At 52.3% G+C, this 16,490-nt stretch overlaps 1 protein-coding gene across 6 annotated transcripts in view; it reads right to left on the bottom strand.

Annotated features, from left to right (window-relative positions):
- The window catches only part of DHX30 (DExH-box helicase 30), a 31,065-nt gene that overhangs the window by 1,596 nt on the left and 12,979 nt on the right, over window positions 1-16,490 (bottom strand). For 5 of the 6 annotated variants that reach the window (XM_059939517.1, XM_059939522.1, XM_059939520.1 and 2 more), the window contains 12 exons: window positions 13,613-13,743; window positions 12,869-12,979; window positions 6,674-6,975; window positions 6,072-6,192; window positions 5,177-5,326; window positions 2,732-2,884; window positions 1,588-2,424; window positions 1,263-1,338; window positions 1,073-1,177; window positions 636-811; window positions 232-438; window positions 67-148 (listed from right to left, as the gene is read on the bottom strand). In XM_059939517.1, coding sequence (XP_059795500.1) covers window positions 67-148; window positions 232-438; window positions 636-811; window positions 1,073-1,177; window positions 1,263-1,338; window positions 1,588-2,424; window positions 2,732-2,884; window positions 5,177-5,326; window positions 6,072-6,192; window positions 6,674-6,975; window positions 12,869-12,979; window positions 13,613-13,743 — 2,451 coding nt within the window. Of the gene's footprint in view, window positions 1-66; window positions 149-231; window positions 439-635; window positions 812-1,072; window positions 1,178-1,262; window positions 1,339-1,587; window positions 2,425-2,731; window positions 2,885-5,176; window positions 5,327-6,071; window positions 6,193-6,673; window positions 6,976-12,868; window positions 12,980-13,612; window positions 13,744-15,557; window positions 15,799-16,490 lie in introns of those variants that run through there. The other variant, XM_059939516.1, reaches the window with a different exon arrangement.

Below are 16,490 nucleotides of genomic sequence, written 5' to 3'. Positions count from 1 at the left end.
AAGTTCAGCTGTCAGTCCCGCCCCTGACGGCCATTCCGCAGCCCGGCCCAGCCCTGCACCACTCACCGATCTCCTGGAGCAAGATCACAGCCTCGTCCACCGCCTTGATGTTTGGACTGTCCACGGCCTTGGAGAGGAACTCCACTGCCTACAGCACGAACAAGGCGGAGCCCGTTAGCCCGAAACCCACCTGCACCTTCCCAGGGCCCACCCCGCCCACCTCTGCCGCACCGTCTTCTCTGGCATGTGGATCTTGGCTTGCAGCACCAGGTTCTCGAGGGGCGTGCGCAGGATCTCCGGCACCTGGAAAGGGGCCATCTTCTCCAGCCGGCTCCGCGGGAAGAGATGGTAGGCAAAGCCTGACTGGCAGCGGCCCGCCCGGCCCCGGCGCTGGATCACGTTGGCTCGTGACACCCACACGGTCTCCAGGCAGGACACCTGGGGGAGGGGGCAGGTGAGCAGCCACACAGACCACACGCCTTCCTCCATGCTCCCCTGTGCCTGGCCTTCACCTCACTCAGCTCCTCAACTGCCCCCCACAGCAGGGACACTGAGATCCCAGAGGTGTGGCCTTCTCCAGACACACAGGCCCAGGGTAGATCTGGGCTGGGGCGGGGCCAGGAGATGGGTGCCACCTTGGTCTTCAGGTCGTAGCGTTCCTCCTTGTGCAGACCGCTGTCCACCACGTGCACAATGTCATTGATTGTGATGGAGGTCTCAGCGATGTTGGTGGCCAAGACAATCTTGCGCACCCCAACGGGAGGCTGCTGGAATATGGCCTTCTGGTCCATCATGGGGATGTTGGAGTGCACTGGCGGGCAGCAAGAACACAATGGTCACGGGCACTGCTCCAGCCAAAACCTCCCCATATGAGGGCAGGCAAGGATTTTGACCCTATTTTGATGAAACTGAAGTCCAGATCAGTAATATGCCCAGTAGAGGTCACAAAGCCAGCAAAAAACTAGTGCAGCCTGTTAAGAAACCCAAGGCCCTGAGCCCCAGGTGAGTCACTCCCCAAGACAGAGGGCAAGCCTGGTGTCGGGGGCCACCGTCCTTGCGCACACGCTCTCACCTGGCAGGATGAGGTACTTGCTCTCATGCATGCCCAGGGCCTCCTGGAGGCGTTGCTGCACTCCTTTGATCTCCTGCCACCCAGGCAGGAAGCAGAGGATCCCACCTGTAAAGGGCCCTGTAGGCATGAGCTAGTGGCTCCCGGCAGATGGAGAGCAGGGGGGGCACGGGACAGAGAAGAAAGCACCCACCTGGTTCCCCGCGGGCATCAATGTGCAGAACCAGATCAGTCACGAGGTCCAAATCGAGAGCGCATTCATCCTCAGACTGGGGTGGGGGAAGAGAGGCCAGTCACAGCCCCGGGGCCAGGGGTCGTGCACAGGACACGGCCAGCCACCGCGACTTGGTGAGGTCAAGGCACGTGACACATCACCTCCAACCCTCACCACACCCTTGTCAAGCAGGCCTGATCATTCCCATTTCTAGCAAGGAAACCAAGGCTTGGGAAGGAGGAGGGGAATCCATGGAGAAAAGGCCAGGAGCCGTGGGCAGGACGGGGCGGGCGTATCCCCTCACCTCGTGGTGCCGATGCCGGTGTGGGTACTGGTGCTTGCCCAGCTTGGCCAGGATATCCTCCAGGTAGTGCTCCTTGACAGGGTACATGAAGCCAGGCACCTTGATGACAGGGCAGCCACCAAAGTAGCGGGAGAAGCGCTCGTTATCGCCTGTGGCACTCATGAGCACCAGCCGCAGGGCCGGGTTGAGCCGCTGCAGGCCCTTGAGCAGAATCAGCAGGAAGTCCGTATTCACATCCCGCTCGTGCACCTCGTCCACGATGACGTGGCTCACGCCCTCCAGGCTGGGGTTGCTCTGCAGCTTCCGTAGCAGGATGCCCACTGTACAGAAGAGCAGAGCCCCGCCTCGGGTTGGAGGCTTGCTTTCCAACCGCACCTGGAAGCCCACGTTCCGGCGCAGGGAGGGGCCCAGTTCGTGGCTGACCCGCTGTGCCACGGACACAGCCGAGATGCGGCGCGGCTGAGTGATGATCACGTTGCAGCGAGCACCTCGGCCCTCGGTCACGTAGCGCTCCAGCAGCAGCTGGGGGATGCGCGTGGTCTTCCCACAGCCCGTGTCCCCGGCGATGACCACCACCGGGTGCTGCTCGATGGCACTGAGGATGGTGTCCCGATGAGGGTCCACAGGGAGCTGGGGGGCCTCCTGCCAGACCGGCCCTCGCCGCCGCCACAGCTCCAGCAGGCTCTGGCTCAGACGCAGCTCCTCTGTTTCTGACAGGGGCATGTAGGGCTTGCCTGTGATAGGGTCACCCAGTGGCCCCGAGTCCTTGCCCAAGGGCAAGATGTCATCACTCTGCAGCCGGAGCTCTGGGGAGATCCATGAACTGTCCATGGGGTACTGGGGGACGGGAGAGGCAAACAAAATGGTGAAGAGAAATACCTTCTTCTCATTTACCCACAGCCAGCCAGACCCTCCACACAATTCACCTTGGCCAGAGGCTATGGCCCACCCACTGGGCAGAACTCAGTCCTCAACTGCCCTGGGACCCTCGTGGGCAAGACGGGACTGCTCAGGGCAAGGGTGCACCCAGGCTCCATCCCCAGTGGGGAAAGCGGGGAGTCACTACCACCTGCTGCAGGTGAAAGCTTTTGGTAATGGGTAGATGAAGGCGGGCAGGTAAGGAGGAATGTGGGGCTTCTCTTACGTGGTTCAGGAAAGTCTCTATCTTGCGGAGGATGGGTTCAGGCACCTGGATGGTACACGGCCGGCGCTGGGTCTCACCCAGCTCGCGCAAGGAGGCCAGGTTATACATGGCGTGGGTGAGCGGCTCGTTGTTCCGGTCCACCAGGCCCAGGCTCTGCAGAGGGGACACGGGCGGCTGGTCTATGCCTGTCTCCCCAGAACTGGCCCAGACCTGCTCAGGAGCTTGAGAGAAGTCGTGCAGAGCAACCTCTTTTCTAAGACATTTTTGGGTTTGGGCCGATATGGTGCAGGAGGGAGAAATTAGGAACCAGGAAAATGTTAAGTCTCCACCAAAAAAAAAAAAAAAAAAACAAAGTTAAAAATGATTCAAGAAAAACCAGACCTGGCGTGTCTGAGTGTTACAGCCCCCACCCACGCAGACGGGCGCCACAGAGAAACCTCTCCCCGAGCAGCCAGAGTCCCCACAGCAGCCCAGGCTCACCTCCATGAATCCTCACCTGAGACAGGGGGGCCAGGCCCTGAGCCACCCCGGAACCCAGTCGCAGGCTCCTCTGCCTTCGCTGCCTGCCCACCCCCGCCGCATTTCACGTCCAGCTGCCACACCTCCACCTGTCTCTGCATGACACCCAGTCCACCGTACAAACATACATGGAAGTTCCCGTAAATACCTACTTATGCAACTTGATAAAATAAGCCACTGGAAGGGAAACTCTCTGTTTTATTTCCCTATATGCCCAAAGCCACCCCACCAGAAATAAGACAAAGCATTCCAACACATTGGGCAAGTGTGGAAAACCAGTCATTTTCCCCTAGAGTCTGTCATGTCCGGATTCCGCACACCCTCCAAAACCCAGAGCAAACACTCCCTCCTTTAAGAAGTCTACCTGCACAGACACCAATCCCCTTCCCTCGGCCTCCTCGTGCCAGAACAGAAGAGGTGCCAACAGGGCCACCTTGCTGCAGGGGAGGCCTCTGTCCTTTCCCAGGACTATGAGAATTTACCTACAGCCTCTCTGACCGGGGGCAGGCAGCTGCTCTCAGAACACTGCTGCCACCTGGAAGCTTGTTCCTTCCTGAGACAGGCCTCTACCATGCTGAGGGTCTTCTTCTCATCACTTTTTTGTTTGTTTGTTTTTGTTTTTTGTCAATGCATTTATTTTTCAGTTTCAATCTAACGGTTGCTTAATAAAATAAGTCAACGAAAAGTGATTTTCTGGGGAGAAATGTGGACATTAGCAGATTGAACAATGGTGACAGGTGCAATCTTATTCCAACGTTAGTTTTCCCAAATTTGAATTAAATGCTCCCAGGACAGTGGAAATATCCTCCTAAAACAAGAGTTCTTGGGAACAAGTTCATCACTGTTTTTGTCTATCAAATTAAAATTCAGACTTCCTCAAAGTTCTCCCAGTTAGCCCTAGTTCTGTCCTCTTGGGCCACAAGTAATGACACATCCATTCCCTCTCACCATTTACCTGAGCCCATCCCTCTTCAGTTCTCCAGGATCTTGTTACCCCTATCAGCTCTATCTAAAATTCAGTTCCCAGAGCCAAATGTACACCAAAGGTATATCTGACCATTCAGAGTGAAACAGGGCCTCCTTCCTCTCTTATTCTGCAAACCAGACCCCCACGGGTTCAGGTTAACTCCCACAACTGGGGTATCAGCTGACCTCCAAAGCCGCTTCAAAATGATTGCTAGTAGGGCTTCCCTGGTGGCGCAGTGGTTGAGAATCTGCCTGCTAATGCAGGGGACACGGGTTCGAGCCCTGGTCTGGGAAGATCCCACATGCCACGGAGCAACTAGGCCCGTGAGCCACAACTACTGAGCCTGCGCATCTGGAGCCCATGCTCCGCAACAAGAGAGGCTGCGGTAGTGAAGAGGCCCGCACACCACGATGAAGAGTGGCCCCCGCGTGCCGCAACTAGAGAAAGCCCTCGCACAGAAACGAAGACCCAACACAGCCAAAAATAAATATAAAAATAAATAAAATGATTGCTAGCTGTAAGCCCCACTGCCTTCACCTGGATGTTGATCCCTTCAATCTTCATCCTAGATGAACGTCGCATGGTTTGCTTTGGCCACAAAGCCCAAGTTATCAAGATCTTTCTAGATACCAAGTCTGTCCCTCAACAGAGACAGCATTTCTCCAGCTCCATACCATTCAGAATGATGAGCAGGTCTCCTCCTGGCTTCACCCAGGTTCCAGCCAACAGTGCTGAAACGGCTGAGCTCACAGGCAAAGCACCTCCACAGGGACTGTGCAGAAGCCCTGGAAACAGCACCCCACACCCTGACAAGCAAGGCTGGGATACCAGATACTTATGTGCCCAGGCCAAAAGCCTGGCAGTGGTAGATTTCATTTCCTGGAAAAGTGGACCATTTGCCAAGGGTAGCAGGGAGCTCCAAGACATCTCATGCATCACACCAGGGATCATGCACTCACCTTCAGTTTCCTACAAGCCAGGGCTGCCGCCTTATTCTCTGCCTCTGCTTTGCGACGCCCTTTGGCGACAAAGGTCATGGGACAGGGCCAGAGTAGGGTGAGGGTGGACAGCTTGGTCTTGGTGCCCACAGTATGGAACTGCATGAGGTTCTACACAAAGGGCAAGAGAGATGGTTACAAAAAAGCAGGGAATGAAAACATCCAGGAGTTCTCAGAATGCCGAGGAACGCAGAGATGGATTTAACCCCCATCTGAGCAGGTACCAAGCATCAGCCACAAACGAAGTGCCACTGGACAGGCAGAAGCCAGCCCTGTGGGGCTGCAGCTCCAGGATCCTGGCCTTGCTTCTCCTGTGGTACCACGATTTCACAGCAGGAAACGGCATCTGGGCAACGCCACTACCTGCCTCCTAGCCCACTGTCCTCTCAGCACTTTCAAAGCAAACAGGTGTGATGGTAGCTGCGGGTTGAAGCTGTCAACATAAGCTAAAAACCAAGCACATCCTGGGGGATCAAAAAGGCCTTGCGCCTGGAGAGAAGCTCTGCTTAACCAAAGCCCCTCAGCTTGACAACAAAGATGAAAACCTCAGCAAGTCAGCCACCCCCTCCCCAAACCCTCCTTTCCTGCCCGCAACCCTTGAACAGATATAGGTCTTCCACTCCTACAGTCCCCAGCCCCCTCCCTGTGCTCCAGTGTTCTGACTTCCAATCTGTCCCTGCTGCTTCAACCCTCCAAGGACCTGGAGTTCCCCCAGCTGGCCCAGGCTGGGCTTGGAGAATGGGCATCTTCGGCCCTCCCGTATACCTGTAGTCTCCCTCCCACCTGGTCTGGAGGAAAACCAGACGTGACCAAGCCAGCTCCCCAGTCACACACACTTATAGGAGACCCAGCTCACCTTGGCTGTGGAGGACGATGTCGCTATCTGAATCACCTTGGCCAGAAGGTTCTTGGGAAGTGGAAACTGGGTCAGAGCCCTAATAGCACTGTCGTCATCTGTCATTTCAAAGGAACCCCCCCTGGGAGGACCGAAAGTTTAGGTGAAAAAGCACTCTCTCTTCCTGGGCCAATTTCACCTGCTCTGAGACCCAGGGGCTAGGATATTGCATAGTTGCAGTAGGCAGCCAGGAGGCTGGGGCATTTCCACTTGGCCTGTGATCCTCTCACAGACACAAAGCACACCTGGCGCTCCCTCAGTTCCCCCCAACAGATAGGAGGGTAGGGGCAGGGGGCAGGCAGAGTAGTTACTGGGCCTCTGAAGGACCCCAGTGTGAGCTGGAGGGAGGGTCCGTGCTGCTGTTTCGCAAAAGCCCAGCCATACAGTACATGGCCACAAATGGCTTTCCCCAAGAACAGGTAGATGTACCAATGAATAACAGAGACACGGACTGAGATGTGGGGCAGGGACCCTCCCATCTCAGAGAAGACTCCCTGGGAACACCCCCCACCCCATGTCAAGGTGCAGCCAGCTTCCCCTGCATTCCCTGCCCCTGGCTGTACCTCGAATCCCTGAGTGGGGTATGGGAGTCCTGCTGGGTCATAGACAGAAATTCAGTGACATCAATGGTCCCCTCTTCTAGCTCTTCCTCCTCATCCTCCTCTTCCTCCCGGCCCAAGGAGCGGGATAGGCCCCCAGGTCCCCCTGGCCGGATGCTCTCAGGATTCAGCTGCCGCCAGGAAGTAGGTGGCATGGTGGGTTCTGGGCGCCACCAGCTGTCAGCCGGAGAGCCAAAGCGATCGGCTAGCACGCGGTATTTGGCTGCATCAAACAGCTCATTCCGGGGACCCAGCAGACCCCAGCCCTGGGGAAAAAAGGGGCGTTGTGAGGGCCCATACCACCCTCACACCTCAGGCTGCTCGGAACCTGCCCAGTTACACCGTAAGTCCCTCATGTGTGGGAGCCATGCTTTTTCACCTGTCTACTCACCTCAGGCCCTAGTCCAGAACTGGGCACAGAGAGAGCACTTAACATGTCTAGCTTTAACAGATGAAAATGACAAGGTAAATTCTTACAGCTATTAAGACAAAAGACCAAAGAAACAAAACAAAACAAAGAAAAACCCCACAAAAACCCCACAGGGCAACGGGAAGCAGATGCATTCACAAAGTGATCTAGAAAGCTTCAGTGAGTGTAGCAATTAGGAAATATGTCGTCTACACCATAAAACAGATATACCTCTGACACAAGAATCCTATGCTGGGAACATACTCTAGAAATAACACCAAACGTTTTTAAAGCCAGTTATACAAAAATATTATTTTAAAATATATTACAGTTTCACTCTTTTCTAGAGAAAATCAAGTAAGACATTTGCCGAGTCTCTAGCATGTACAAAGCAACATGCTTGCCACCCTGGGCACCATCAGGAGAGATGAGACCTGGTCTCTGCCCTCAAGAAGCTCAAAATCTAAGAGGCAGAAGAAAAATGCAGAAAAACAGAGTCTAAAGAACAAAAAAATAAGCAAGAAGCTAGAAGAACAGGAGTAGCATGTGAATAGAGCACAAGGTCAAGAAATTCAAGTTGGGAGTGGTAAAGACAACACGGGTGAGCCAGGCACATCAAGAGGGTTTCAGACATTACAGCCATGTGACAGTGGACGGCAGGTGCCAGAATCCAGGCACTGCTCCACAGTGCGGCTTCAGCCCCACCTGACTCGTGACAAGCCGAGGAGTGACCACTCACTTCTTAAAACTCTCTCCTCGGGAACTTCCCTGGTGGCTCAGTGGTTAAGAATCCGCCTGCCAATGCAGGGGACATGGGTTCGATCCCTGGTCTGGGAAGATCCTATATGCCGCGGAGCAAATAAGCCCATGAACCACAACTACTGAGCCGGCACTCTAGAGCCCAAGAGCCACAACTACTGAGCCCATGTGCTACAACTACTGAAGCCTGCACACCTAGAGCCCGTGCTCCGCAACGAGAAGCCACCGTAAGGAGAAGCCCATGCACTGCAACAAAGAGTAGCCCCCGCTCGCTGCAACTAGAGAAAGCCCGTGCGCAGCAACGAAGACTCAACGCAGCCAAAAATAAATAAAATTAAATCTTTAAAAAACAACAACAACAACTCTCTCCTCAGATTTCTGAAAGAACCAACTGTAATTTAAAATGTAATCAGGTAGCTAGTGGGAAGCAGCCACATAGCACAGGGAGATCAGCTCGGTGCTTTGTGTCCACCTAGAGTGGTGGGATAGGGAGGGTGGGAGGGAGACGCAAGAGGGAGGAGATACGGGGATATATGTATACATATAGCTGATTCACTTTGTTATAGAGCAGAAACTAACACAACATTGTAAAGCAATTATACTCTAATAAAGATGTTAAAAAAAAAAAAAGTAATCAGGAAGGGACTTCCCTGGCAGTCCAGTGGTTAAGACTTCACCTTCCAATGCAGGGCATGCGGGTTTGATCCCAGGTCGGGGAGCTAAGATCCCACATGCCTCGCAGCCAAAAAACCAAAACATAAAACAGAAGCAATATTGTAACAAATTCAATAAAGACTTTAAAACGGTCCACATCAAAAAAATCTAAAAAAACAATAAAATGTAATCAGGAAAATTCTATTCACAACAGCAACAATAACCATAGCCTACCTAAAATGAACTTGAAGGAATAGATTTACATATTTTTTTAAAGTATAAAACTTGGTAAAAGAACACAAAATATGGGAGTTCCTGATGATGAAACTTTTTTGTGTAAAGAGACAAAAGCCTCCTAAATTAACCCGTGTAACATAACTCCAATCAAAGTCTGGATAGACTTTCTGGGCACTTGACAAATTGACTGTCAAATCTGTGTGGAAGAACAGATGCATGAGAACAGTAGGATTCTGTGACAGAGAATGTGAAAAGGGCACGCCACACACATCCACATGCATGAAAGCACAGCCACTCAGGGCAGGGCAGTACGGGTGCCTGGCCCAAGGCTCAGCCTCCGTGCTTCTGCGTCACATCACCGCCTGCTTACAAGGACGATCTGATTATACAGAAAACACATAGAGCACACTCCCCCTTGGCCTTCCCCAGGACGCCAGCATGCTTTACCTCCCTGCCTCCCACTCACACCCCCCCCCAACAAGGCCATGAGATGTTCCTGATGATGAACACCCACCCAACCCGCTTCCCTTCCAGGGCTCCCCATGCTGGCTCATGCTTCCCCACCAACCCGCTCTTCCTCCCTCCTCCATCTGACGAGTCACTGTCTTTTCCAGCTCTTTAATAACCCCAGAAGAAAACTCCTGCACTGCTGCTACTGGCATTCTCACCTATCCTGTGCCCCCAACTCTGGTCTTGCCTGACCCCACTGCTATTAGGGACTATTCCTAAAGGCAAACTCAGCTGTGTCATTCCACCAATTACCACCGGTCAGCAGACCTAGCATCCACAGGATCAATCAAGACTCCTACCTGAGATACCTAAGGGCTTGGTGTTCTGGCTCCTGCCCACCTGTTCGCACCATCGCCAAGCACTCAGCCCCACGTTCACAATCCTCTAGTTGCTCGCATGCACCCAGGTCCCATGCCTCTGCGCCCTCTATCTGGAGTGCCCTCTCCATCCCTGTCCCTGGAAAACGTCTACTCACTCTTCAAGAATAGCCTGCTTTATTCAGGAGGCTGAGGTGCACCTCTCCCCTCATGTGGGTGCTTCCTCTCTGGGCTGTGGCTGCCCCAAGAGCACCCTCAGTCACCTCTGTGCTGCCAGCACCTCACACCAAGCCTGAGGGCAATGCTTAACAAACACACCTAGTTTGGGAGGAAAAAAGCTGAACAAATTTGAGTACAAATATTGGGAATGAATGGGCTATACACTCCAGAATATATACAGAACTCCCATAACTCAACAACAAAACGATCTGACTAAAAATTGGGCAAAGGACTTAAACAGACATTTCTACAAAGAAGATACATAAATGGCCAATAAGCACAAGAAAAGATGCTCAACATCTCTAATCATTAGGGAACTGCAAATCAAAACCACAGTGAGGGCTTCCCTGGTGGCGCAGTGGTTGAGAATCTGCCTGCCAATGCAGGGGACACGGGTTCGAGCCCTGGTCTGGGAAGATCCCACATGCCGCAGAGCAACTAGGCCCGTGAGCCACAACTACTGAGCCTGCGCGTCTGGAGCCTGTGCTCCGCAACAAGAGAGGCCACGATAGTGAGAGGCCCGCGCACCGCGATGAAGAGTGGCCCCCGCTCGCCGCAACTAGAGAAAGCCCTTGCACAGAAACGAAGACCCAACACAGCCAAAAATTAAAAAAATTTAAAAAATTAAAAAAATTTTAAAAATTTAAAAAAAACTAAAAAAAAACCACAGTGAGATACGACCTCATACCCATTAGGATGACTACTATAAAATAAATAAATAAAATGAAAGAAAACAACAAGCGTTAGTGAGGCTGTGGAGAAATTAGAACACTTGTGCACTGTTGGTGGGAATGTATAATAGTACACTATGGAAACAGTGTGGCAGTTCCTCAAAAAATTAAGAATAGAATTACCATATGATCTAGCAATTCCAATTCTGGGGATTAAAAGCAGGGTCTTGAAGAGATATTTGTTCACTGCAGCCTTATTTCACAATGGCCAAAAAGTGGACCCAAGAGTCCATCAATGGATGAATGGATAAACAAAATGTGATACATACATACAATTGAATATTATCGGCCTTTACAAAGAGAGAAACTCTGACACTTGCTACAACATGAATGAACCTTGAGGACATTATGCTAAGTGACATAAACCAGTCACAAAAGGACAAACACTGTGTGATTTCACTTATGTGACGAGTAGTCAAATTCGCAGAAACAGAAAGCAGAATGGTGGCTGCCAGGGGCTGGGGGGGAAGGGAGGATGGGGAGTTGCTTACTGGGTATAGAGATTCAGTTTTCCAAGATGAAGAAGTTCGAGAGACTGGGTGCTCAACAACGTGGCTGCACTTAATACTATTGAACTGTACACTTAAAAGTGGCTAAGATGGTAAATTTTATATTTTGTGTATTTTACCACAATTAAACAAACATACAAACAAAAAAGGCTATGAGCATAGATAGTGAACAGAGAACGGGCTGGGGAGGAATGTGATGACAACTTGCTCACATGGTCTCGGTTTAAAGTGCCTTCTACATCCAGGCAGAAAAGCATCCTCACCCTTGGCACTAGAGACATTTTGGACCAGGTAATTCTTTGTGTGAGGGGCTGGCCTGTGCACTGTGGGGCGTTTAGCAGCATCCCTGGCGTCATAGCAGGTAGCACTCTTCTCCTTGTGGCCGCCAAAAATGTCTCTAGACGTTACCAAATGTCCCCTGGGGGGCAAAATCCCCCCCAAATTGAGAACCCCTGAGGTAGAGGTGCTCTAAGGGAGACGGCGATTTCCAAGACATTAAACACAGAAAGGATGGTTGAATTTCTGAGAGAGAAGATTTCCCCAGGCAGAAGGAGTACAGAAAAAGGAGATGTTTATAGAGAGTGGGAGAGGAAGAGGAGCCTGGAGTGACCCAGAGACAAGGAAAGCAGGTGTAACCCAGGGGCTGAGGAAAAGATGCCCAGCAGTGCCAAAGCCACAGACCATTCAAGCAGAGCAAGGACTGAGGAGAGGCTAGTGAGCCTGGCAAAGCTGCCCCAGTCAGCCAACAATCACCAGGCGCTATGAGGATGTGAAGGGAACCAGCAACCACGGCATGGGCTATGATGCTGGAGTGGAAAGAATGCAAACCACAAGCACGGAGAGCCGTGTGCAGGGAAGCAGGGCCTGGGGAAGGGATTAGAACACTGAAGAATTTTTTTTGGCTGTGCTGCGCCGCTTGCGGCACCCTAGTTCCCCAACCAGGGATCGAACCCGTGCCCTCGGCAGTGAAAGTGTGGCATCCTAACCACTGGACTGCCAGGGAATTCCCCAACACTGAAGAATTTTTGATGCTTACAGAAAAGAATCAGATGAGGAAAGACCTGAAAATTAAATAAAAGCGTGGGAGACAAGATGGAGAAGAGAGACAGAGAGGACAGAGAAAAGAGAAGGGTCGTGTGGGAGCCCAGGATAGGAAGAGGGACCTTGCCTCCTCAGACCCAGGAGAAGCAGTGACAATGAAGGTCTGCAGACCATGAGCAGGAGAGAAGCTGAAGGAATACAGCTTTGTCCTTGTCAAGAGCAAAGACCTAGGAATGTGAGGAAGATTCAAGGTTGGCACAGCCATGAAGGGAGCCAATTAGGGATGGAAAGAAAGGCTGGGAGCAACAATGAAGGTCTAGGAAATGCTGCGCAACCAAAAACTGAAAGCAACCCATGTCCCACCACTGGGAAGTGAGAGAAGTGACTATTATTCTTCCACTGTAAGTAAGAGAGGACTATGTGGCTACAAGGAAAAACCTAAATACATGAAATAACAGGGAAAGAAAAACAGAAACCAAAATAGAAGTCTCACCATGGTGCTGTACAGAGGGAGTGTTCTCCATAAAGGAGTTCTTCTCTGTGGTTTTTGAAACCACAAAAAGTAGATAACTACAGTGGCAAGAAAATAATATTAATCTATTCCGTCACTGGCTGAAACAAAAAAGGAACCACAAGGTGGGAAGGGCCTAGGACAGGTGAGTGGTTGAACACCCTGCCAACCTAAACCTAGGTGCAGCTGACACCAGAAAGACCGTCACTTCAAGGAGTTCTCAGGAGGGAGGTCTGCATCGTTTTCACTACGGGAGGGTCACCTTGAACAGCTGGCAGGCCGCAGCTGCAGCCTGCCTCTCAGCGTCGATCTTCTTGCTGCCATAGCCTTCTACCTCCACGCTCTTGGGCCACTTTATGTGGAGGGTGACTTTCTGAAGAAGAGAAGAGAGAATCAGGACTCTTGCCTCTCTAGACTACAAAGATATAACAAACCACATGGAGAATCAACAGCAAAGCTGTAGACCTCATGGCAGCAGGGCTGAGTGCAAGACAGAACCCCAACCCCATCATTAACTCCTTGGAAGGCTCAGACTCCCCCACCCTCAAGCCACTGTCCCACCTCAAGCTGTTTTGCTTCTTCAAAGTGCCATGTTCTAGCCAGAGGGCAAGGTGGGACCCATCTTTATCCTTAAAAATTTTCATTCAGAATGGTTTGCCTGCATGCTCCCTGTGGGTCCCAGGACCTACAAGACTCTGGGAGCAGGAATTATCATCAATTCTAACCCTCTACAGTTCCAGTTAGTTGGAAGGGACCAAATCCAGGGCCCAGTACAGAGGCCTGTCTTACACAAGATGAGAATGTCTCACTTCACTTGCCCGTGTTCCCCTTCCCTAAACCAGGCTCTTCTCCAGACTTAGCTTTGCTCTGAGATTCTCTGCTAACCATTCTCAATTCAGAAAACCCACTCTATGGCCTCCCTGACAAGAAATCTGAGAGAAAAAGAGCAGCCAGTCTCCTTCCTGAGAATCAGACCAACATGTCTCCTTGCCACCAGCAGAGTTACCTTTTTCTTTGGTCCATTTGTGTGCACGTAGACCAATTTGTCTTTTGCATGTGAGATGCCAAGGGCTCTTCCAATCACACTGTTGAGAAGATTTTTGGGCTGTGGAAACTCTTTTAATAGGTCCCTAGAAGCTAAGAGAATAAGAACAAAAGCATTATAGCTGTGCTTTTTCTTCTAAAAACTCCATGGGGTGTGTTATCAGGACAACCCTGGACTGGATACTGAGGATGTTGGCTCATGATCCCAAACCACCCAGGAGCATCTTAAGAAGGAGGGAGGATGACTTCAGGGTTTACAGGGGACAGTGGGGCTAGAGTCTATGCACGATCATCTCCTGAAATAGAAGGGCCAACGCCCCCCACACCACAGAGGGGAACCAGCCAGGATCCTCTTCCCCACCCAAGCTCCCGACTTAACACATCAGCTACAGAAGCCTACATGACAACAACCCCCCCAATCTGATGTCTGAAAGAACGCACTAAACAAAAAACAAAATCAACCACACACACACAGTGGAGATCAAGACAATGCAAGGCCCCTCCTAAAATAACAGACACACAACAGGGAGGATTGGCCGCGGAGTCTGAATACCAGGCCCCAGTTCTCAACTCTACCTCAACACCGTGCAAAAGGCCTCCCCAGAGCCAGATTATGTGTAGGGACACTGATTAGAGACCTCCTTAGCTTAGACACGGGCATGAGCTATTCCTCCCGGGAGTTCACGGCAGTGAACCAAGTGGAGGCAGGATGCATCAAACACCGTAAGAGGTAACTTACTATTTTTTACTTGCACTTTGGATCAATCCCAGAGCACAAATGGGTGAGATGTCCACCTAGAAGCAGCTTGTGCCAAACACAGGACTTAGACCATGAAGAAGCCTGCTGAGAGTGGCTGAAAACTAAAGGAAGAGCCCCAAAGCACCAGAGTGGACCTTCAAGAAATGCAGTCAGAGACCAGCAGAAAGGATGGGAAGCCTTTTCATTCTCCACCCCCAGTCTCTGGCATTATAATTCAGCTCCAAAAAGTAATTTTGTAGGGGGTACATATATGCACCTGTGCACCTGCATGCATCAATCATAAGTCACCTGGGGAGCTTCATCACAGCACTGCCCACCCTGATCCCCACAGGGCACTTGAGAATGGCAATGATGTTAGGGAAGTCTGTATTTTGAAAAAGCTCCTCCAGGAGTTCTGCTGTAACTCTGCTGCCTGGGTTGAGGCTATTTCCTTGGAGCAGACTCCTGTGTCAACTCGCCAAGAGGGAGGATTCTGCCTGGCCCTGTCTCCCTCTAAATGTTAACTTGTAAAGCAACTGAGAATCGAGTAGTCGAGAAACAGTATGTAAGGAGACTCAAAGGCGTTCCATCCCACAGAAGGACCCAACTTTAAGTAGCCCACTAGACACACATGTAACAGCAGACGTGCACTGGTACCCCCTCCAGCTCTACAGGACAGAGGCTGGCTCTCTCTGTCCATCCTTGATGGGCAGGGATGCTCTTACCAATTTCATTTCCTGCACCATTCAGGAGGTACCGCGCTGGGGTCCACTAGAGCAATCATTCTGTCTCTATTCGAGATTCTGAAGTCTCAGGTGTATTTTGAGCTCTTTGCCTTTCTCACAACAGCGAGGATGTGCTTAACCTTGATGCTCTAACCATTGACCACCGACGTGGCAGGAACGGGACGTTTACCTGTTTTCCCCAACTCCCTTGGGTACGCCCCTATCAGCTATTGTTGCCAGGTGCAATCGCTCCAGTCCCAGAACCTCCGCGCTTGTAGACCATTTGGGCCTGAGCCACACTGAGCTTTACAACAGCAGGGCTCCGGCCCGCCACTGAATGGCGGTCTCAGCCATACAAGAGAGGACCCGACCCCAGCCCGCGCCTCTAGCTCTGTCATCCCCCGAAGTCAAGGGCGTCGCAGCCTGGCTGCCCCTGCCCTCACCGTTCACCATGCTCCCGTCGCCTTCCCCAGCCCCGTCGGGGGCCGCCCCCGCCTCAGCCTCGGCGGCCGCCTTCGTGCTATCAGGGTGGATGCAGCCTGTCGAGAGGCCGCGCGGGCGTCCCTGTCGCCCGGGGATGTAGGGAGCCAGCGGCCGCAGGCGCGGAGAGACGCCGGCGGCCAGCGCCATGAGTCTCCTGGCGGCCGCCATCTCGCTCCCGCCCGCCCCCGCGACTCCGGATCCCGGCAGGGACAGGGTAGAAGGGCAGGAGCGGGCGGCCCGGACGCCGGGCGCCCCCTGCCGGACGGGCGGACCCGGGACGAGCCGAGATGGCTCCCGCCCCACGCAGCCCAGGGCCTCCAGCGCGGCACGCTCCAGTCAACCGGTGGGCCGACCAGACCAGGGCTGGAACCCTGCCGAAATCACTCCCCCAGTAAATCCAACCCACAGACTCGTCATCTGAAGCTGAGGCAGGAAAAGAGAGGGGGGCTTCTTGGGAAATAGTACAGGCCTTAGCTTAATGTCCATCCAAGGAAATGAACTTGAAGTTCCCTCTAGGTCCTACCCATTGCGGGTAAATACCTCCCACATGCCCTTGCAAAGTGGCCTGCACTCCCGGCCAGCAGAGCCTAAGATCATTGCTAAGGTGGGGCACAGCCACCTCATTTAATGGCTTACAAAGTAAACCTGGTGAAGAATCTGGAGCCAGGACAGGGAAGACCTCTTGAACATAAGCAAACCAGGTTTACTCTCCAGAGCCGGAGTCAAAGATGTAAAGTACCCAACTTGGACACTGTGCCCAAGAACTGAGCTGTTCCAGCAGTGAAAGTCTGAAGCTGCTGTTCTGTGCTTGTTTGAAAGCCAGATGGGATTCTGCTTCCAAACTATTACACCTGGGTTCTGGACAGGCTCATTCCTCTTCCTCTTCTGGCACT

Source organism: Balaenoptera ricei, chromosome 11 (genome assembly GCF_028023285.1).
Source record: "Balaenoptera ricei isolate mBalRic1 chromosome 11, mBalRic1.hap2, whole genome shotgun sequence".
Classification (NCBI taxonomy): domain Eukaryota; kingdom Metazoa; phylum Chordata; class Mammalia; order Artiodactyla; family Balaenopteridae; genus Balaenoptera; species Balaenoptera ricei.
This window is presented reverse-complemented; position numbering and strand designations above follow the sequence as displayed.